This window comes from Ranitomeya imitator, chromosome 1 (genome assembly GCF_032444005.1).
Source record: "Ranitomeya imitator isolate aRanImi1 chromosome 1, aRanImi1.pri, whole genome shotgun sequence".
Classification (NCBI taxonomy): Eukaryota; Metazoa; Chordata; class Amphibia; order Anura; family Dendrobatidae; genus Ranitomeya; species Ranitomeya imitator.
In genome coordinates this window covers 303011659-303035756 of record NC_091282.1, presented here as the reverse complement: position 1 = coordinate 303035756, position 24098 = coordinate 303011659, and the positions used below count along the sequence as shown (strand labels likewise).

The 24098-nt window shown below is 44.9% G+C and overlaps 1 protein-coding gene across 1 annotated transcript in view; it reads left to right on the top strand.

Moving 5' to 3' along the window:
• BCR (BCR activator of RhoGEF and GTPase) overlaps positions 1-24098 on the top strand; it is a 101996-nt gene that overhangs the window by 65194 nt on the left and 12704 nt on the right. The window contains exons 9-21 of the mRNA XM_069757562.1: positions 10466-10587; positions 10673-10841; positions 12043-12162; positions 12259-12334; positions 12447-12551; positions 12649-12723; positions 12832-12929; positions 13784-13918; positions 14016-14075; positions 14284-14393; positions 14535-14674; positions 20921-21055; positions 21151-21256. Coding sequence (XP_069613663.1) covers positions 10466-10587; positions 10673-10841; positions 12043-12162; positions 12259-12334; positions 12447-12551; positions 12649-12723; positions 12832-12929; positions 13784-13918; positions 14016-14075; positions 14284-14393; positions 14535-14674; positions 20921-21055; positions 21151-21256 — 1451 coding nt within the window. The remainder of the gene's footprint in view (positions 1-10465; positions 10588-10672; positions 10842-12042; positions 12163-12258; positions 12335-12446; positions 12552-12648; positions 12724-12831; positions 12930-13783; positions 13919-14015; positions 14076-14283; positions 14394-14534; positions 14675-20920; positions 21056-21150; positions 21257-24098) is intronic.

The following is a 24098-nucleotide window of genomic DNA, read 5'->3' as shown; positions in this document are numbered from 1 at the left end:
CCGCCGGTGAGCCCACATCTTTTTCGGCATATGTCAGCTGTTTTGAACAGCTGACATGTGCCGCTAACAGCTGCGGGAGCAATTGCAAATCCTCTCGCGGCTGTTAACCCATTAAATGCCGCTGTCAAACTCTGACAGCGGCATTTAACATGCGCTCCCAGAAATCCCGCTCATCGGCGCCTGTATCACATGACCGCGGGTCGCCAATTGGTTTTACATGACAACCAGAGGTCCCCACCAGGCCTCTATGGTTGTCACTGCCATATTGCTATGAGTGCCGCCTGGTGGTCAGCGCTTGTAGCAAGTCAGCAATTCCTCTAAATACAAGCAATGTGATCATTGCCTGTATGTAGCAGAGGAGATCAGGTTATGGCAGCTTCTAGTCTCCCATGGAGACTATTGAAGCATGCCAAAAGTAAAGGAAAAAAAAAGTTTTTAAGAATATTAAAAAAATAAAAAATATCTAAAAGTTCAAATCACCCCCCTTTTGCCCCTTTCAAAATAAAACAATAAAAAAAAAACATACATATACTTGGTATCGCTGCATTCAGAATCACCTGATCTATCAATAAAAAAAATAATTAACCTGATCGCTAAACGAGAAAAAAAAGTGAAAACGCCAGAATTGGCTTTCTTTGGTCGCTGCAACATTGCATTAAAATGCAATAATGGGTGATCAAAAGATCGTATCTGCACCAAAATGGTATCTTTAACCCCTTTCTGACATTACACGTACTATCCCGTCGAGGTGGGGTGGGCCCGTATGACCACCGACAGGATAGTACGTCATATGCGATCTGCCGTGCTCACGGGGGAGCGCGGCCGGGTGTCAGCTGACTATCACAGCTGACATCCGGCACTATGTGCCAGGTGCGGTCACGGACCGCTCCTGGCACATTAACCCCGGCACACTGCGATCAAAGATGATCGCAGCGTTCCGGTGGCATAGGGAAGCATCCCTCCCTGCGTTGCTCCGAGGGTCTCCTACCTCCTTCTCTCTGCAGGCCCCGGATCCAAAATGGCCGTGGGGCTGCTTCTGGGTCCTTCAGGGAGGTGGCTTACAAGCGCCTGCTCAGAGCACATGGACAAGCGTACTCAGGACAAATTGTACAACAACTTTTGGGTCCAATTTCTTCTCTTACCCAAATAAAAAATTGGGGGCGAAAAGATCATTTTTGTGAAAAAATGATTTTTTTTATTTTTACGGCTCTGCATTATAAACTTCTGTGAAGCACTTGGTGGGTCAAAGTGCTCACCACACATCTAGATAAGTTCTTTAGGGGGTCTACTTTCCAAAATGGTGTCACTTGTGGGGGGTTTCCACTGTTTAGGCACATCAGGGGCTCTCCAAACGCAACATGGCGTCCCATCTCAAGTCCAGTCAATTTTGCATTGAAAAGTCAAACGGCGCTTCTTCCCTTCCGAACTCTGCCATGTGCCCAAACAGTGGTTTACCCCCACATATGGGGTATCGGTGTACTCAGGACAAATTGTACAACAACTTTTGAGGTCCAATTTCTCCTGTTACCCTTTGTAAAATAAAACAAATTGAAGCTGAAGTAAATTTTTTGTGAAAAAAAATTAAATAATCTTCTTGAATGTGGTTTTGAGCACCTTGAGGGGTGCAGTTATTAGAATGGTGTCACACTTGGGTATTTTCTATCATATAGACCCCTCAAAGTGACTTCAAATGAGATGTGGTCCCTAAAAAAAAAAAAAATGGTGTTGTAAAAATGAGAAATTGCTGGTCAACTTTTAACCCTTAATAACTCCCTAACAAAAAAAAATGTTGGTTCCAAAATTGAGCTGATGTAAAGTAGACATGTGGGAAATGTTACTTATTAAGTATTTTGTGTGACATATCTCTGTGATTTAACCCCTTTCTGCCATCTGACGTACTATTGCGTCCATGTGGGGTGGGCCCTACTTCCCAAGGACGCAATAGTACGTCATGCCCTTTAATGCGACACTGCGACTTAAGTCGCAGTGATCGCATTAAAATTCCGACGCCATCTTACCTGCAGGAAGATGGTGTCGGCATCCTAGGGCCTGTCGCCGCCCCCCCGGCCTCCCGATCGCTGTGATTGGCTGCTCAATTCTGAGCAGCCAATCGCAGCCTTTCTCATTGTTTCAGCCAATCAATTTGGCTGAAACAGTGAGGTCCCAGCCTAGGATCGAGTACCGATGTACTCGATCCTAGGCCAGTGCCTGGCAATGCCAGGCATGGGCCCAAACCCCCCCGGGATTGGCGCGATCGCGATAGATCGATCGCGCCAATCGCAGGGCACAGCGGCGGTGTTACCGCTCTGTGCCCTGCCCCTATCTGCGCACTCTGCAGCCCCGGGCCATGGCTCCGGATCTCCTGCCATGGCTCCGGAGCATTCAACTCTGATTGGCGCGATCGACGATCACATCGATCGCGCCAATCGCAGGACACAGCGACGGTGTTACCGCCGCTGCTGTGTCCTGCCTACCTGCGCGCTCTGCAGCCCCGTGTTCCCAGTCTGATTGGCGCGATCGATGTGATCGTCGATCGCGCCAATCACAGGGCACAGCAGCGGTGTGACCGCGCTGTGCCCTGCCGGTGACCTGCCTGTCACCTGCCTGTCACCTGCTGGTGACCTGCCGGTGACCTGCCTATGATCGGAGCTGTGAGCTCCGATCATAGGCTGGTGCATAGCAACACCAGCGTCACCAGGGCCTTCTTTGATTGGTGGGATCGATGTGATCATCGATCCCACCAATCACAGGTCACAGCAGCGGTGTGACCGCTCTGTGACCTGTCTCACCTGCCCCTGACCTGTGTAACTGCTCTGAAGGAATCCTCACACTTGGTGAGGATTCCTTCAGAGCGGTCACGCTTTGAGATCCCCTCCTGTGCTGAGACTTGTGGTGCCACAGTAGCCTGTGACACCACAATTCTAGCTAAAGAAAGAAGAGAGAAGAAAGAAGAGAGACTACAAACCGTAAGTGTTGATACCCCGATCCCGGCCCGATCTCTATTCATCCCCCCTTCTCCCGTCCCCCCTTCTCCCATCCCCCCTTCTTCCATCCCCCCTTCTCCCATCCCCCCTTCTCCAATCCACCCTCCTTGCGCCGTATCCGTGCCCAAATTTAGCAGCCGCCGAGCGTTGATTGGTGACGCAGTTCACCTATCAACACTCGTGCTCGCTTTTTTTTTCCCCATCCCCGTGCGCTCCCCCAGCCGCCGCGTCTAATCTGTGCCTTCCCTTTTCTTTTTTTTTTTTCTTTCCCCATCTCCGTGCGCTCCTCCAGCCGCTGCGTCTAATCCGTGCCTTTTCTTTTTTTTTTCCCCCATCCCCTTGCGCTCCCCCAGCCGCCGCGTCTAATCTGTGCCTTCTCTTTTCTTTTTTTTTTCTTTCCCCATCTCCGTGCGCTCCTCCAGCCTCTGCGTCTAATCCGTGCCTTTTCTTTTTTTTTTCCCCCATCCCCTTGCGCTCCCCCAGCCGCCGCATCTAATCTGTGCCTTCCCTTTTCTTTTTTTCTCTTTCCCCATCTCTGTGCGCTCCTCCAGCCGCTGCGTCTAATCCGTGCCTTTTCTTTTTTTTTTTCCCCCATCCCCTTGCGCTCCCCCAGCCGCCGCATCTAATCTGTGCCTTCCCTTTTCTTTTTTTTTCTTTCCCCATCTCCGTGCGCTCCTCCAGCCGCTGCGTCTAATCCGTGCCTTTTTTTTATTTTTTTTTTCCCCCATCCCCTTGCGCTCCCCCAGCCGCCGCATCTAATCTGTGCCTTCCCTTTTCTTTTTTTTTTCTTTCCCCATCTCCGTGCGCTCCTCCAGCCGCTGCGTCTAATCCGTGCCTTTTCTTTTTTTTTTTCCCCCATCCCCTTGCGCTCCCCCAGCCGCCGCGTCTAATCTGTGCCTTCCCTTTTCACATCCCCATTCGCACACCCAGCAGCCACCGAACTCTGATAAGTGAACCGTGTCACTTAGAGCTCTCGTGCCTGGCGTTTTTTCCACATCCCCGTTCGTACACCCAGCAGGCGCCGAAATTTGACGCGGTTCACTTATCAGAGCTAGGGCCTGCTGTTTTAGACTTTTCCTTTCACAGGTATTTTTTTCTCCCCTTTACTTTTTCTTTCCCTTTAGCTTTTTCTTTTAAGAATAGTTTGCACCAAACACTATCCCCCCACACGTACACATAGTTCCCAATAAATTACACCCAAGCACCATACTCATAAAAAAAATGTCCCGCTCGTCCCGTTCGTCCCAACAGCGCTATTCAGCGGAGGAGGCATATGCTTTCCTTGCTTCCGACACTGATAGCGAGGGAGAGGATCCCACTTTTCATTATTTTTCTGATTCTTCCTCTTCCTCCTCCTCATCTTCCTCCTCCGGCCCTGCGGAACCGCCACGCAGACGCCGCAGGACAGAAGAAGTGCCCATCATTCATGAAGATGAAGATGAGGCAGGGCCCACTCCTGAAGATGAACCAGCGCGCCCCTCTTCGGAACCCCGTATGGACCTCGCCCCCCGAAAATTACGAGCCACTGATTCCTGATTTTGTGGCAGAATCAGGAATCAGTTTTGACACCACCGGCCTCACAGAAATAGACTTTTTCAAAGTCTTTTTCTCTGAGGATTTTGTTAACCTCATGGTGGAGCAAACTAATTTGTATGCTCGTCAATTTTTGGAGCAAAACACCAGTTCATCATATTCTAACTGGTCTCCTGTAGACGCAGTTGAAATGATGCAGTTTTGGGGCCTGATGCTTCATATGGGGCTCCTGAAGAAGCCAGAAGTTCGGCAATATTGGAGTGTTGATATTTTAGTCAACACTCCAGTGTTCCGAATGGTCATGGTCCGAACGCGTTTTGAGGCCATCCATAAATTCCTGCATTATTCCGATAATGCACAGTGTCCCGCACGAGATGACCCCAACTTTGACCGTCTGTTCAAAGTTCGGCCTGTCATCGAACACTTCAACAAAAAGTTCGGTGAAGTGTACGTGCCCAAAAGGGACATCTGCGTGGATGAGTCCTTGGTTCATTTTAAGGGGCGGCTCAGATTCCGTCAATACCTGCCCAGCAAGAGGGCCAGGTACGGAATCAAACTCTACAAGCTATGTGAGAGTACCTCAGGGTACACCTACAGCTTTAGAGTCTACGAGGGGAAGGACAGCAGGATTGAACCGCCTGAGTGTCCCCCTGTCCTGGGAGTGAGTGGGAAAATAGTGTGGGATTTGGTGCACCCACTGCTGGATAAAGGTTATCACCTCTATACTGATAACTTTTATACCAGCATCCCACTCTACAAATCCCTCTCTGCGCGAGGTACCGCAGCCTGCGGTACTGTCCGCAAAAATCAGAGAGGCCTCCCAAAGACGCTACTTGGGCAGATGCTCAGAAAAGGTGAGAGCAGAGCCCAATGTAGCGACCACCTGCTGGTGGTCAAGTACAAGGACAAGAGGGATGTCCTTCTCTTGACCACCATCCACGGTGATGGCAGTGCCCTCAGCACTGTACGGGGTACCTCTACACAGGTCTGCAAACCGGACTGTGTACTGGGGTACAACAAAAGCATGGGGGGCGTTGATCTCTCCGATCAGCTCCTCCAACCGTACAGTGCTTTGAGGAAGGCCAAGGTGTGGTACAAAAAGCTGTCCGTGTACATCGTACAAATGGCAATGCTCAACGCTTTCCTGCTGTCACAATGTGCACGCCACAGCGATACGTCGTACCTTCAGTTCCAGGAGGTAGTGGTTAAGGCCCTGTTATTTGGCACGAGGGAAGGAGCGGGCCCCAGTACTTCCGGAACTGAAGGTGCTCGTATCGTACCAGGTCAGCATTTCCCGGGGGAGGTCCCGCAAACTGCAAAAAGAGGTAGGTCGCAAAAAAGGTGCCGAGTGTGTTACAAAAGGGGAATACGCAAGGACACCACTTATCAATGCGACACCTGCCCCGAAAAACCTGGCCTGTGTATGAAGGATTGCTTCAGATTGTACCACACCTCCATGCACTACTAATTTACTTTACAGGAAACAGTAGATTAGTTCCAAAAAGGGGGCACATCTATGTAAGTTCATTGGGGGTCTAGTTTACAAAATGTCACTTGTGGGTTTTTTTTTTACTGTTTGGGCACATCAGGGGCTGTGCAAACGGAACATGATGTCCGCGTACCATTCCATCAAAGTCTGCTTTTCAAAGCGTCACTACTTCCCTTCCGAGCCCCGAAGTGTACCCAAACAGTAGTTTTCTCCCATATGTGGGGTATCAGCGTACTCAGGACAAATTGGACAACAACTTTTGGGGTCCAATTTCTCCTGTTACACTTGGGAAAATTAAAAATTGGGGACTAAATGATCATTTTTGTAGGAAAAAATAGGATATTTTATTTTCACGCCCGGGCGTTATAAATTTAAGTGAAACACTTGGGGGTTCAAAATTCTCACCACACACCTAGATAAGTTCCCAATTAGGTCTAGTTTCCAAAATGGGGTCACTTGTGGGGGATTTCTACTGTTCAGGCACATCAGGGGCTCTGCAAACGGAACATGATGTCCGCGTACCATTCCATCAAAGTCTGCTTTTCAAAGCGTCACTACTTCCCTTCCGAACCCCGAAGTGTACCCAAACAGTAGTTTTCTCCCACATGTGGGGTATCAGCGTACTCAGGACAAATTGGACAACAACTTTTGGGGTCCAATTTCTCCTGTTACACTTGGGAAAATTAAAAATTGGGGACTAAATGATCATTTTTGTAGGAAAAAATAGGATATTTTATTTTCACGCCCGGGCGTTATAAATTTAAGTGAAACACTTGGGGGTTCAAAATTCTCACCACACACCTAGATAAGTTCCCAGTTAGGTCTAGTTTCCAAAATGGGGTCACTTGTGGGGGATTTCTACTGTTCAGGCACATCAGGGGCTCTGCAAACGGAACATGATGTCCGCGTACCATTCCATCAAAGTCTGCTTTTCAAAGCGTCACTACTTCCCTTCCGAACCCCGAAGTGTACCCAAACAGTAGTTTTCTCCCACATGTGGGGTATCAGCGTACTCAGGACAAATTGGACAACAACATTTGGGGTCCAACTTCTCCTGTTACACTTGGGAAAATTAAAAATTGGGGACTAAATGATCATTTTTGTGGGAAAAAATAGGGTTGTTTTTTTTCACGCCCAGGCGTTATAAACTTTCGTGAAGCACTTGGGGGATAAAAGTGCTCACGACACATCTAGATAAGTTCCTTAGGGGGTCTAGTTTCCAAAATGGGGTCACTTGTGGGGGTTTTCCACTGTTTAGGCACATCAGGGGCTCGCCAAACGTGACATGGCGTCCGATCTCAATTCCAGCCAATTTTAGATTGAAAATGTCAAACGGTACTCCTTTCCTTCTGAGCCCTGCCATGCGCCCAAACAGTGGTTCCCCCCCACATATGGGGTATCAGCGTACTCAGGACAAATTGGACAACAACTTTTGGGGTCCAATTTCTCCTTTTACCCTTGAGAAAATAAAAAATTAGGGAATAAAATATCATTTTTGTGGGAAAAAATAGGATTTTTTATTTTCACGCCTGGGCATTATAAACTTTAGTGAAGCACGTGGGGGTTCAAATTTCTCACCAAACACCTAGATAAGTTCCTTAGGGGGTCTAGTTTCCAAAATGGGGTCACTTGTGGGGGTTTTCCACTGTTTAGGCACATCAGGGGCTCGCCAAACGTGACATGGCGTCCGATCTCAATTCCAGCCAATTTTAGATTGAAAATGTCAAACGGTACTCCTTTCCGTCTGAGCCCTGCCATGCGCCCAAACAGTGGTTCCCCCCCACATATGGGGTATCAGCGTACTCAGGACAAATTGGACAACAACTTTTGGGGTCCAATTTCTCCTTTTACCCTTGAGAAAATAAAAAATTGGGGACTAAACGATCACGTTTGTGGAAAAAATAGGATTTTTTATTTTCACGCCCAGGCATTATAAACTTTCGTGAAGCACTTGGGGGATAAAAGTGCTCACGACACATCTAGATAAGTTCCTTAGGGGGTCTAGTTTCCAAAATGGGGTCACTTGTGGGGGTTTTCCACTGTTTAGGCACATCAGGGGCTCGCCAAACGTGACATGGCGTCCGATCTCAATTCCAGCCAATTTTAGATTGAAAATGTCAAACGGCGCTCCTTTCCTTCTGAGCCCTGCCATGCGCCCAAACAGTGGTTCCCCCCCACATATGGGGTATCAGCGTACTCAGGACAAATTGGACAACAACTTTTGGGGTCCAATTTCTCCTTTTACCCTTGAGAAAATAAAAAATTGGGGACTAAACGATCATGTTTGTGGAAAAAATAGGATTTTTTATTTTCACGCCCGGGCATTATAAACTTTCGTGAAGCACTTGGGGGATAAAAGTGCTCATGACACATCTAGATAAGTTCCTTAGGGGGTCTAGTTTCCAAAATGGGGTCACTTGTGGGGGGTTTCCACTGTTTAGGCACATCAGGGGCTCGCCAAACGCGACATGGCGTCCGATCTCAATTCCAGCCAATTTTAGATTGAAAATGTCAAACGGCGCTCCTTTCCTTCTGAGCCCTGCCGTGCGCCCAAAAAGTGGTTCCCCCTCACATGTGGGGTATCAGCGTACTCATGACAAATTGGACAACAACTTTTGAGGTCCATTTCATCTTTTTACCCTTGGGAAATTAAAAAAATTATTGCTGAAAGATCATTTTTGTGACTAAAAAGTAAAATGTTAATTTTTTCCTTCCATGTTGCTTCTGCTGCTGTGAAACACCTGAAGGGTTAATCAACTTCTTGAATTTGGTTTTGCGCACCTTGAGGGGTGCAGTTTTTAGAATGGTGTCACTTTTGGGTATTTTCTGCCATATAGACCCCTCAAAATGACTTCAAATGTGAGGTGGTCCCTAAAAAAAATGGTTTTCTAAATTTTGTTGTAAAAATGAGAAATTGCTGGTCAAATTTTAACCCTTATAACTTTGTAGAAAAAAAAAATGTTGTCTCCAAAATTGTGCTGATGTAAAGTAGACATGTGGGAAATGTAATTCATTAACTATATTGTGTCACATATCTCTCTGGCTTAACAGAATAAAAATTCAAAGTTGGAAAATTGCGAAATTTTCAAAATTTTCGCCAAATTTCCATTTTTTTCACAAATAAACGCAAGTTATATCGAAGAAATTTTACCACTATCATGAAGTACAATATGTTACAAGAAAACAATGTCAGAATCACCGGGATCCGTTGAAGCGTTCCAGAGTTATAACCTCATAAAGGGAGAGTGGTCAGAATTGTAAAAATTGGCCCGGTCCATAACGTGCAAACCACCCTTGGGGGTAAAGGGGTTAAGGGCATAAAAATTCAAATTTGGAAAATTGCGAAATTTTCGCCAAATTTCCGTTTTTTTTCACAAATAAACGCAGGTAATATCAAATAAATTTTACCACCATCATGAAGTACAATATGTCACGAGAAAACAGTGTCAGAATCATCAGGATCCGTTGAAGTGTTCCAGAGTCCATAACCTCATAAAGGGACAGTGGTCAGAATTGTAAAAATTGGCCCAGTCATTAACATGCAAACCACCCTTGGGGGTAAAGGGGTTAAAAACGGCATATCAGCATGCAAAAAATAAGCCCTCATCCAACCCGAGACCATGAAAAATGGAGACGCTACGGTTATCGGAAAATGGCGCTATTTTTTTTTTAAGCAAACTTTGGATTTTTTTTCACCGCCTATATAGCAAAGAACCCAGACATGTTTGATGTCCATGAATTCGTAATGACCTGGAGAATCATAATTGCGGGACAATTTTAGCATTTAGTGAACATGGTAAAAGACAAAACAAAAAACAACTGTGGGATTGCACTTTTCTTGCAATTTCACCGCACTTGAAATTTTTTTTCCCGTTTTCCAGTAGATGATATGGTAAAGTCAATGGTGTCATTCAAAAGTACAACTCGCAAAAAACAAGCCCTCACATGGCCATATTGACGGAAAAATAAAAAAGTTATGGCTCTGGGGAAAAGGGGAGCAAAAACAAAAAATACATTAGGTCATGAAAGGGTTAATTTATTTATTTTTTTTAAATAAAAGCAGCATATGGATACTAAGCTGTGAAATGTGTGATATCAGTTACAATCTATATGTACCTCTACTTCGTTTTAGTTTTTTACTTTTTGCTCCAGACCAATAAAGTTTCCATTATATACGCTAGTTACCTCGAGATTTTGTGTGCCAGTTGATGTTCAAAGTATCGAGGAGTAAACTTGGCTATAGACACAAATAAGTAGAAATCTACCGTATTTCCTGACATGTCTGATGATTAATCTTGACCCGTCTCGTAATACTGGGCCTATTGCTTGATGTTGGCATCATACAGGATAAACCTACATTCTGGAGCAGTTTACTGTTTATTATGGACTTGGATGGCAGATAAATTAATGTTTGCTTGTTTTTTCTAGTGAAGTTTTTTCCTATTTTCTTCTTCCATAGCATCGACAGCTTTTGAAGGACAGTTTCATGGTTGAGCTGGTGGAAGGAGCTCGAAAGCTGCGTCATGTCTTTCTTTTCACTGATCTTCTGCTCTGTGCAAAGTTAAAGAAGCAATTAGGAGGGTATGAGTCTATTATTGGTCAAAATATGGTCTTTTCAGAAAATTAACCATGTGTAATAATAATTTTAATATTTCTAAATACTCAGGAAAAGTCAACAGTATGACTGTAAGTGGTACATTCCTCTTGCGGATCTGTCATTCCAACCTTTAGATGAATCAGAAACTGCAATCAACATTCCTCTTATACAAGACGATGAGCTGGAAACTATTAAAGTGAAAATTTCACAGCTGAAAAGCGATATCCAAAGGGAAAGGGTATGTCTTATCTACCTGTATTTTATACAAGGGGGGGGGGCATATTTGGATTTGAGAATATATTTATAAGAAGCCTCTTGTGTTTGTAATTATTGGCTCCCTTCATTTGTGAGTTTGTAAGGCTTCTTTCACACTTGTGTTGATACAGGTCCGTCACTAAGCATCGGCACGACGTACCGACGGACATTGTGACAATTCGGCACAACGTGGGAAGCAGATGCAGTTTTTCAACGCATCCGCTGCCCATTATAAAGTCCAGGGAGGAGGGGGCGCAGTTCTGGCCGCGCGTGCGCGGTAGGAAATGGCAGACGCGACGTACAAAAAAAAGTTCCCTTGAACGTTTATTCGTGCCGACGATCTGCCAAAACACGACGCATCCAGTGCACGACAGACGCGACGTGTGGCCATACGTCGCGATCCGTCAGCAATACAAGTCTATGAGACAAAAAACACATCCTGCGGGCACATTTACAGGATCCATTTTTTTCCCAAAACGACGGACCTGTGACATACGTCACACGACGCAAGTCTGAAAAAAGCCTAAATAATTCATGTATAATTGGTGAATTTACCAGGTATGAAAGCCTGAGCACTAGTGTCTTGGCTGAGCAAGGATATTCTGCAGAAACTTCCCTAAGGAAGTTGTATATTCAGTGGTGGAGAAGATTAGCATTTTGACTTTCAGGGTCTACCCACCCTGTATTGGGCGACACACTGTAGTTGGCACTGTAATATCACACCTCCGCTGTATCCTTCCTTCAAAGATCCAGTTCATGTTGATTAGACAGTGAATTAAATGCATCTCCTTACTCAGAAAATTTGTACATGACATCTAAGCAATTATTAAAATGAATACACTAGATTAAAAATTGTCATGGAACCAAAATGTTTGACATTGGATTTGCCAATATGTCATTGAATTCGCTTGGTGCCTCTTCTACATCGCAGCGCTGTAGAAGTGAGTGGGGTTGCATTGTGATACCTACGCTAAAATGACAAGTAAGTCGTAAAAAAATCAAATTCTGTTAGGTTGTTTGTGACTTTTGTTGCAGTAGTGTAGCGGTCGCAATGCAACCTCTAGCAGCGGCACCGAATGAACTTGGTCTTATGGTGGCTGTCACCACCAAAGCCTTATACTAAACACGTTGAGCATAATATCCACAATGGCAAACTGAAATACACTTCTCCACTTTTTTTTTAGAAGGCAAACAAGGGAGGAAAGGGTCAGGAGCGTCTACGCAAGAAACTTTCAGAACAGGAGTCAATGTTGCTGCTATTGTCCCCAAGTATGGCCTTCCGAGTGCACAATCGCAATGGCAAGGTGACTTTCCCTTTGTATTTACACCATAGTTGGCACACTTCTACTACCCTACATGCCAGCCTAGTTACTGTCTTACCTTTAACTGACATTTTATAGGGTTACACATTCCTAACTTGGTCTGATTATGAGCGGGCAGAATGGGGAGAACACATACGAGAACAGCAGAAGAAATGTGAGTGCAGTGTACATCTGATTACTGTAGCTGTACTTCATTCCTTTTATTGCGTTTCATAGAAATGTCTAGTGTTAGTTTGGTCTTTCTTAGTGCCTTCCTTTATATTTAGGCGTGAAAAGCTTCTCTCTTACCTCTTTGGAGATTCAAATGTTAACGAATTCCTGTGTGAAATTACAGACTGTACACCGGGTTCCTCTGACCATTGGGAAAGAAGGTAAAAACACATGGCAGCTATGTGTGAAAACAGTATCACATATGCCTGTCTTTGATTTGTAATGTCTTCTGATGACATGAATATATGTTTCCTATAGATGATGAGTCTTCTGGCCTCTATGGGTTCCTGAATGTTATTGTCCATTCTGCTTCTGGATTCCAACAGAGCTCAAGTATGTGCCATTGCCACCAGTACGACCATCACACAGTAGAATACAGTTTTCACATTGTATATAAAAGTGAATCATTTATGACACTGGCATCCTTGTTGGTCCCAATAGATCTGTTCTGCTCTCTTGAAGTGGATTCCTTTGGATATTTTGTTAACAAAGCAAAGACAAGAGTTTACCGGAACACCACTGAACCCAGCTGGAATGAGGTGAGGATTCTGTCCGCTATTCCCCATTCAGACCTCTGGGATTGAGTCTTGGGTTGCTAAAGTTGCAGTTTGTTTATTTTTTTTTTTCCTACATATTTGCAAAACCCCCACAAAAATTAACGTGTATTCTCCTGTTAAGATCAATCAATCTGCATCACAAGTACTAAAATAGCAGAAAGTATCAGAAGTGAGCAAAACATACTTCACTTTGATTAAAAAGGCAGCGTGATGAACTGTAGTTTTTGGGTCTGCCCACTAGTATCCAAAGTCTCTCCTGTCTCAGAACCGAAATGGTTCTCCTCCAGTGAGCTGCATTAGAACACAGCTTGCCCATTGCTGCATTACTGGGGCCACGTGTGACATCGATAGCCAGTCCAAAGTGCCCACATTCTGACCTTGTGCAGCTAGAGAAAGTATGTGAAATTCATTATATGATTAGGCAAACTAATCATTTTACCTAAGTAATGACTGCAACAATTCTTCCATACTATGTATCTTTCATTTAAAGGTAATCTGACAATGGATTACGCAAATATTAGATTTCGTACAGAAACCCCTACCTCTTTTTACACTTATATAAAGGGGTTTTCAATATCAGATCTGCGGGGTTCTGACAGCCACAAAAAAAGTGTATAAAAAGGAACACTTCCAGGGGTTGGACCCCCACTTATCTGATATTGTTTGGAGGGAGGAAGAGTGGGGTGGATTTCTTAAGGGTACCCATCTATTGCTTCCAAATGGGGCCTGTGGGAAGAAATTGTGACAGCAAACTTCCACATTAATTAGTTGATGGTTCATAACTGATAAAAATAGTTTCATCAGTGTACTCCATCTATTGGTTTCTTTATGTACAGGAATTTGAGATTGAGCTGGAGGGCTCCCAGACGTTACGCATCCTGTGCTATGAAAAGTTTTATAATAAAAACAGACCTGTGAGGGAGGATGTCAGTGAGAGCAGTGAGCGCTTAGTGGCCAAAGGACAGGTGCAGGTAAGAGCAAATGATAGCAGGATGCTTGGAAGTTCAATATTACAGCATTAAGATACTGTCTATCAACAAACCCAGTGTTTTCTGCTTTTTACTACAGTTGGACCCTCAGCTTGTCATAGGAAAGGATTGGCAGCGGTCAGTGGTCTCCATGAATGGGGTAAGCCCCTACTAACAATAATGATTTGAATGCTGCTGAGGTGCATTGTGCCTTCTGTGCAGCTCCAAACCTTCCCTGACCTCCCCTTACCCTCCAGCGCTGCCTTATGCATCTGTATAGCCCTACATTCATCTTATCCAACTTGTCACCCCCTATTATATTTTGGCCTTCATATCACTCCCTAGAAACCTGATCAATTTCTTTGTAGATAGAGGTCAAACTGTCGATGAAGTTCATAAGCCGAGAGTTTAGTCTGAAGCGTCTCCCATCTCGAAAACAAACCGGAGTTTTTGGTGTAAAAATTGGCGTGGTTACTAAGTAAGTGTCTTGTATTAGATTTTAAGTACCAAAATGTTCGGAAGGTGTTTCTGTTATGCTGAGACAATGGGAAAGGTGCAGCTTTGCATCCTAAATGTTGCCTTTTTCATTCAGTTAGTGTAATTATAGTTATTTTGACAGGCGAGAACGTTCCAAGGTGCCGTATATAGTACGGCAGTGTGTGGAGGAAATTGAGAGACGTGGCATGGAAGAAGTTGGCATCTACAGAGTTTCTGGTGTAGCCACAGATATTCAAGCACTGAAAAATGCATTTGATTCAAGTAAGTATTATGGTCTAAGGCAGACATGGGCAATTAATTTTTTCGAAGGGCCACATGAGACGTGACTGTTGTGGAGGCCGAACCAATAGGCTGAAAGTAATTCTGCTCAAAAATAATATTAACATATTAATCATTTATATTAATATTCATTGTATCACTTAACCTTGAGCAGAATTAAGTATCCTGACATTTCCTTATAATATACCTTATGAGCCCACACACAGCCCCTGTATACAGTATGAGCCGCCACATAGCCTTCTACATTCAATATGAACCGTCAAATAGCCTCCTGTATACATTGTGAGCCCCCACATAGCCTCACTATATATAGCGTGAGCCCCACATAGCCTCACTATATATAGCATGAGCCCCACAAAGCCTCTTATATACAGCATGTACCCCACATAGCCTCACAATATACAGTATGAGGTCCCTACATATCCTCCAATATACAGTATGAGCCCCCAACATAGTCTCCATATACACAGTGTGATTTCCACATAGCCTCCATATATACAATGTGAACCCTCCACATAGCCTCCGTATACAGTGTGAGCCCCCCACATAGCCTCCGTATACAGTGTGAGCCCCTCCACATAGCCTCCGTATATACAGTGTGAGCCCCTCCACATAGCCTCCATATATACAGTGTGAGCCCCCCACATAGCCTCCGTATACAGTGTGAGCCCTTCCACATAGCCTCTGTATATACAGTGTGAGCCCTGTTATGACCTGGTGGTCAGGACAATAATGGACCTGGTGGTTAAGAGCACACGGAATGACCTGATAGTTACTGATAATAAAGGACGAGCTCTGGGACGTGGGAACTCTGCTGACCGCAATCCCTAATCCTATCAAACACACTAGAAATAGCCGTGGATTGCGCATAACGCTCCCTATGCAACTCGGCACAGCCTAAGGAACTAGCTAGCCCTGAAGATAGAAAAATAAAGCCTACCTTGCCTCAGAGAAATTCCCCAAAGGAAAAGGCAGACCCCCACATATAATGACTGTGAGTAAAGATGAAAATACAAACACAGAGATGAAATAGATTTAGCAAAGTGAGGCCCGACTTACTGAACAGACCGAGGATAGGAAAGGTTACTTTGCGGTCAGCACAAAAACCTACAAAAAGACCACGCAGAGGGCGCAAAAAGACCCTCCGCACCGACTCACGGTGCGGAGGAGCTCCCTCTGCGTCCCAGAGCTTCCAGCAAGCAAGACAACAATAAAAATATCAAGCTGGACAGAAAAATAGCAAACCAAAGAAATACAAGCTGGAACTCCAGCTTCTGCTGGGAAAACAGGTCACAAGAACGATCCAGGAGTGAACTAGACCAATACTGGAACATTGACAGGTGGCCTGGAGCAAAGATCTAAGTGGAGTTAAATAGAGCAGCAGCTAACGAATTAACCTCGTCACCTGTGGAAGGAAACTCAGAAACACCCACCAGAGGAAGTCCATGGACAGAACCAGCCGAAGTACCATTCATGACCACAGGAGGGAGCCCGACAACAGAATTCACAACAGTACCCCCCCTTGAGGAGGGGTCACCGAACCCTCACCAGAGCCCCCAGGCCGACCAGGATGAGCCAAATGAAAGGCACGAACCAGATCGGCAGCATGAACATCAGAGGCAAAAACACAGGAATTATCTTCCTGACCATAACCCTTCCACTTGACCAGGTACTGGAGTTTCCGTCTCGAAACACGAGAATCCAAAATCTTCTCCACCACATATTCCAACTCCCCCTCAACCAACACCGGGTCAGGAGGATTAACGGATGGAACCACAGGCGCCACGTATCTCCGCAATAACGACCTATGGAACACATTATGGATAGCAAAAGAAGCAGGAAGGGCCAAACGAAATGACACAGTATTGTCAGAAATCCTATACGGAGCAATGAAACGAGGCTTAAACTTAGGAGAGGAAACCTTCATAGGAACATAACGAGACGACAACCAAACCAAATCCCCAACACGAAGTCTGGGACCCACACAGCGCCGGCGGTTAGCGAAACGTTGAGCCTTCTCCTGGGACAATGTCAAATTGTCCACCACATGAGTCCAAATCTGCTGCAACCTATCCACCACAGTATCTACACCAGGACAGTCCGAAGACTCAACCTGCCCTGAAGAGAAACGAGGATGGAAACCAGAATTGCAGAAAAACGGCAAAACCAAAGTAGCCGAGCTGGCCCAATTATTAAGGGCGAACTCAGCCAACGGCAAAAAGGACACCCAATCATCCTGATCAGCAGAAACAAAGCATCTCAGATATATTTCCAAAGTTTGATTAGTTCGGTTTGGCCATTTATCTGAGGATGGAAAGCCGAGGAAAAAGACAAATCAATGCCCATCCTTGCACAAAAGGATCGCCAAAACCTCGAAACAAACTGGGAACCTCTGTCAGAAACTATGTTCTCCGGGATACCATGTAAACGAACCACATGCTGGAAAAATAATGGCACTAAATCAGAGGAGGAAGGCAATTTAGACAAAGGTACCAAATGGACCATCTTAGAAAAGCGATCACAAACCACCCAAATGACCGACATCTTTTGAGAGACGGGGAGATCCGAAATAAAATCCATAGAAATATGCGTCCAGGGCCTCTTCGGGACCGGCAAGGGCAAAAGCAACCCACTGGCACGAGAACAGCAGGGCTTAGCCCGAGCACAAGTCCCACAGGACTGCACAAAAGAACGCACATCCCGCGACAGAGACGGCCACCAAAAGGATCTAGCCACCAAATCTCTGGTACCAAAGATTCCAGGATGCCCAGCCAACACTGAACAATGAATCTCAGAGATAACTCTACTAGTCCATCTATCAGGGACAAACAGTTTCTCCGCTGGGCAACGGTCAGGTCTATCAGCCTGAAATTTTTGCAGCACCCGCCGCAAATCAGGAGAGATGGCAGACAAAATTACCCCCTTTTTGAGAATACCCGCCGGCTCAGGAACACCCGGAGAGTCAGGCACAAAACTCCTTGACAGGGCATCAGCCTTCATTCTCAGAGCCCGGAAGGTACGAAACCACAAAATCAAAACGGGAGAAAAATAACGACCATCGAGCCTGTCTCGGATTCAACCGTTTGGCAGACTCAAGATAAGTCAAATTCTTGTGATCTGTCAAGACCACCACGCGATGCTTGGCTCCTTCAAGCCAATGACGCCACTCCTCGAATGCCCACTTCATGGCCAACAACTCACGATTACCAACATCATAATTACGCTCAGCAGGCGAAAACTTTCTAGAAAAGAAAGCACATGGCTTCATCACCGAGCCATCAGAACTTCTTTGTGACAAAACAGCCCCTGCTCCAATCTCAGAAGCATCAACCTCAACCTGAAACGGGAGCGAAACATCTGGCTGGCACAACACAGGGGCAGAAGAAAAACGGCGCTTCAACTCCTGAAAAGCCTCTACAGCTGCAGAAGACCAATTGACCACATCAGCACCCTTCTTGGTCAAATCAGTCAACGGTTTAGCAACAGTAGAAAAATTAGCGATGAAGCGCCGATAAAAATTAGCAAAGCCCAGGAACTTTTGCAGGCTCTTCACAGATGTCGGCTGAGTCCAATCGTAAATGGCCTGGACTTTAACAGGGTCCATCTCGATAGTAGAAGGGGAAAAAATGAACCCCAAAAATGAAACCTTCTGAACTCCAAAGAGACACTTTGACCCCTTCACAAACAAGGAATTTGCACGAAGGACCTGGAACACCATTCTGACCTGCTTCACATGAGACTCCCAATCATCCGAAAAGACCAAAATATCATCCAAATACACAGTCAGGAATTTATCCAGGTACTCTCGGAAGATGTCATGCATAAAGGACTGAAATACTGATGGAGCATTGGAAAGCCCGAATGGCATAACCAGGTACTCAAAATGGCCCTCGGGCGTATTAAATGCTGTTTTCCATTCATCGCCTTGTTTAATACGCACAAGATTATACGCCCCTCGAAGATCTATCTTGGTGAACCAACTAGCCCCTTTAATACGAGCAAACAAATCAGACAGCAACGGCAAAGGATACTGAAATTTGACTGTAATTTTATTAAGAAGGCGGTAATCAATACAAGGTCTCAAAGAACCATCCTTCTTGGCCACAAAAAAGAACCCTGCTCCTAACGGTGATGACGACGGGCGAATATGGCCTTTCTCCAAGGATTCCTTTATATAACTCCGCATAGCGGCGTGTTCTGGCACAGATAAATTGAACAATCGGCCCTTAGGAAACTTACTACCAGGAATCAAATTAATTGCACAATCGCAATCCCTCTATTGAGATGCATTAGTACTTTGGGCCACCTGTACTGTTATGACCTGGTGGTCAGGACAATAATGGACCTGGTGGTTAAGAGCACATGGAATGACCTGATAGTTACTGATAATAAATGACGAGCTCTGGGACGTGGGAACTCTGCTGACCGCAATCCCTAATCCTATCAAACACACTAGAAATAGCCGTGGATTGCGCATAACGCTCCCTATGCAACTCGGCCCAGCCTAAGGAACTAGCTAGCCCTGAAGATAGAAAAATAAAGCCTATCTTGCCTCAGAAATTCCCCAAAGGAAAAGGCAGACCCCCACATATAATGACTGTGAGTAAAGATGAAAATACAAACACAGAGATGAAATAGATTTAGCAAAGTGAGGCCCGACTTACTGAACAGACCGAGGATAGGAAAGGTTACTTTGCGGTCAGCACAAAAACCTACAAAAAGACCACGCAGAGGGCGCAAAAAGACCCTCCGCACCGACTCACGGTGCGGAGGCGCTCCCTCTGCGTCCCAGAGCTTCCAGCAAGCAAGACAACAATAAAAATATCAAGCTGGACAGAAAAATAGCAAACCAAAGAAATACAAGCTGGAACTTAGCTTCTGCTGGGAAGACAGGTCACAAGAACGATCCAGGAGTGAACTAGACCAATACTGGAACATTGACAGGTGGCCTGGAGTAAAGATCTAAGTGGAGTTAAATAGAGCAGCAGCTAACGAATTAACCTCGTCACCTGTGGAAGGAAACTCAGAAACACCCACCAGAGGAAGTCCATGGACAGAACCAGCTGAAGTACCATTCATGACCACAGGAGGGAGCCCGACAACAGAATTCACAACAGAGCCCCTCCACATAGCCTCCATATATACAGTGTGAGCCCCCCACATAGCCTCCGTATACAGTGTGAGCCCCTCCACATAGCCTCCGTATATACAGTGTGAGCCCCTCCCCATAGCCTCCGTATATACAGTGTGAGCCCCTCCCCATAGTCTCCATATATAGTGTGAACCCCTCCACATAGCCTCCGTATATACAGTATGAGCCCCTCCACATAGCCTCCGTATATACAGTGAGCCGCTCCGCATAGCCTCTGTATATACTGTGTGAGCCCCTCCGCATAGCCTCCGTATATACTGTGTGAGCCCCTCCACATAGCCTCCGTATATACAGTGTGAGCCCCTCCGCATAGCTTACGTATATACACTGTGAGCCCCTCCACATAGCCTCCTGAATGTGACTGGCGGGCTGCAGTTTGCCCAGGTCTGTTCAAAGGGGTAACGTTTCTTTTTGTGGAGAGTGACAAGCCAAGCCTGGCATGTCAGAGTGAGGAGACTTATAAGCCATGCATGCTCCTTTGGGAAATTAAATATGCAGATTGTATCTTCAGCAAGGTAAAGGGTTAGAACGATAATGCCACCTATTGGACGGAGTGATCCTAAAAATCAATATCAACTATTTATCAAGCCTTGCCATATGACTTCGGATAAAAGCCAAATCAGAATAGCTGTGTCTGCAAATTGAGATTCTGGTTTGGCTTTTGTGCTAAGTCATGTGACAAGGCTCATTAAAGAGTCGATATTGACTTAGAATTGCGTATTCCAATAGGTGGCGCTAGAGTTCTAGTTCTCTTCTTCTCTGAAGAGACAATTTGCATATTTAAGTAAGCATTATGAAATTGTAATACAAGGCAGTGGATAATGTCATAGTAATTGGTTACATATATTAGTAGTTGGATTATTTATGTAGGGAGCTTATGCAATTTCTGTAAGCAAAATTGTTTTTTAGAAATAGAAACAATACTGAAGGGTCAATGCATTTTTAACTGTAGCCAAGCCAGCTCCTGTCAAGGATCTTGTCATGCAGGTTTGTGCAGTAAGGAGCATCAAACCTTTTTTATCTTTTGGCAAACATACTAAATACTGAAATAACACTGTTTTATTGTTTTCTTTAAGATAACAAGGATGTGGCTATCATGATGAGCGATATGGATGTTAATGCCATTGCCGGAACCCTCAAACTATATTTTCGGGAACTACCAGCACCTTTGTTTACTGATGAATTATATCCCAACTTTGCAGAAGGAATTGGTGAGTTTTCTGTATTGTTCTCAAGAATAACAGAGATCATTGTGAATATATAAATGCGATCAGCTGTTAACATTCCATGGATCTTCGCTTCTCAGCCCTTTCAGACCCTGTTGCCAAAGAGAGCTGCATGCTGAATTTACTGCTGTCCCTGCCAGAGCCCAACCTGCTAACTTTCCTTTATCTCCTTGACCATCTCAAAAGGTACATTTGTTTTCTTTTTTGAAGAAATGACAAAGTGTTTGCAACTGTTTCCATTCCAACTTGTGCTGTGAATTCTAGTGGTAAAGAGATTGGCCACAGTGTCATAGAGCTCATTCAGACGTCAGGTTTTCTCTTGTGATTGCGGTCGTGGTTTTCGGGGCAGCCAGTCATGGAGGCGGCTCTCCATGGCAATTTTTCCCCGCCCTTCTTGCTTTGATTTAAAGGTGTCCCCCTCTCCATGACTATTCTCACCATTCCCAACTTATCATTCTCTTTTTCTAAAACACTGCAGAGTTTTAGATCAAAACATAACTTTTGTGGTGAAGGAGACTGTTCCTGTTTCATGCTGCCTGTGGTTTGGGCAGCAAGCAACTACCTACATGTTATCTTTATTGCAAATTAATTAAATGATTATTAGACTGAAAAAGAAAAAAAAAATCTCAGCAAGAGAGCAGAAACCTTTGGAGTGGCTAAATAAACAATTTGGCCCTAAGCCTTGTAAGACCATGGAAGACAACTAAAGCCTCTTTCACATTTCCGTCTTTCTCCACACGTCGAAATATGTCGGTTTGTAAAAAAGCAGGATCCTGCAAATTTGTATGCAGTATCCTGTTTTTTCTCATTGACTTGCATTAGCGACATATGGGCACACGTTATGTCCGTCGTGCACTGGATCCTGTGCATTTTTGCAGACCGTCGTCTGCTAAAAACGTTCAAGGGAATGTTTTTCTGTACGTTGGATCCGGTGTTTCCTACTGAGCATGCCCGGCAGGAAATCTCTCTCTCCTCCCCGGGATTTTACACGGACAGCGGACCCGTTGAAACCCTGCATCCGCTGCACACATTATCCACTATTTCACAAACGTCCGTTGGTACGTCGCACCGACGCTTTGTGACGACCGACTACAGACGGAAATGTGAAAGAAGCCTAAAGTGAACAATCGCAGAAAGAATTCCTTGGTAAACAATATCTAGCCAAAACAAGAACACTCACGAGGTTGGCATATAATTATCAACGTTTACAATCAAGAGGTCTTCCTGGATGAATCACTAGTATCACTCAAGAACAGAAAGCTCAGATCACACTTTGCTAGAAGACATCTAAATATACTTGCTCCATCCTGGACCCAGATGTCATGAGCACGTGAAGCAAAAATAATGACAAAAAACTTAACTGATGGAGCATGTTTTTCACTTTTTGATACAGGAAGACCCACAGATAAGCAGCAACGGAATACTGTTGCCGTAAAAGGTCTAGCAAACCATCTCAAGTGAGGAACTTCTTGCATTAAAAGGGTTTTCCAAGTAATGGTTAGGTTACTGGCTCCACTTAAGTGAAGGCCACCAATCGAAGGAAGAGACAAGAATTTTCACTGCCTCTTTTTGTTGATCTGATTGGGCTTTAGCTGCAGTCCCTACTTGATAATGGAGCTAGTAGTTTGGTTCACTCAACATTTTGTAATAAACTCGCATGAGCTCACTACTTTTATTTGGTATGTTCCTCGTACTATAGAGCTCAAAAATTTGGACACACCTGTTCATACAATAGTTTTCCTTGTTCTTACTGGAATGTGCATGTTGTACATTGAGACTGAAGGCAACAAAACCTCAAAGGAGATCCTATGGAAACAAGTAGTAAAGAAACACCTGTGACAAAAACGAGAATATGTGTTAAACCGTGGAGGTCACAAAGCACCCCCCTTTCACTGATAACAGCTTTATACCGCTTATCCTTCTCTCAAGCAGCTTCACCAGATGGAATGGCTTCCAACAAATATGTATGCCTCTTCAAGAGCCCATTTGTTGTGTCAATGGCGTTATTTATTTATTAAGCCTACCATATTCCGCAGCGCTTTATATACACTAATATTGCTGTCTGCATTGAGGCTAACAATCTAAATTCTCTGTCAGTATGTCTTTGGAGTGTGGGAGAAACCAGAGTACATGGAGGAAAGCCACGTAAATACGGAGAGAACATACTAACTCCTTGTAGATGATGTCCTTGGTGGCATTTGAAACCAGGATCCCAGCGCTGTAAGGCTACAGTGCTAACCACTGAGCCGCCCTACTACCCATGCCTTCAGGAAGTGTTTTAGAACATTAGGCTTGTGTTTTTTGCAGGGGGAGTGTTGTACCATAGTTCCATACACTGCTGAGTACTATTCCTCAACAGTTCTAAACCAGATTATATGATAAGGACCACTCAACTAAGTTATGAAAAAAGAAAGTGTACATTATTTTAAGACCTGAAGGTCAGTCAAATCGGAGTATTGTTTCAAACTATGAAGGTATCCTCAAGTGCAGTCATGAAAAGTATCAATCACTATGATGAAACTGGCTCTCATGAGAACCACCCCAGAAAATGGAAGTCCAGAAATTGTCTGTGCTGCAGAAGAGAAGATGCTCATCAGAGTTACCAGTTTCAGAAAATGCAACATCAATAGTAAAAAGTTGGGGACACACAGGGTTAATAGCGGCGGTAACGGAGTGCGTCACCCGTGGCATAACGCGGTCCGTTACCGCCGGCGTTAACCCTGTGTTAGCGGTGGCTGGAGGGGAGTATGCGGGCGCCGGGCAGTGACTGCGGGGAGTAAGGAGCGGCCATTTTCTTCCGGACTGTGCCCGTCGCTGATTGATCATGGCTGTTTTGCCGCGACCAATCAGCGACTTGGATTTCCTTGACAGACAGAGGCCGCGACCAATGAATATCCGTGACAGACAGACAGAAGGACAGAAAGACGGAAGTGACCCTTAGACAATTATATAGTAGATAATCTTAGGAGAAAAGCTAAAGCTTAGGCTACAGAATTCTAATTAACAAGAATTTAACCTGTGGTAAGAG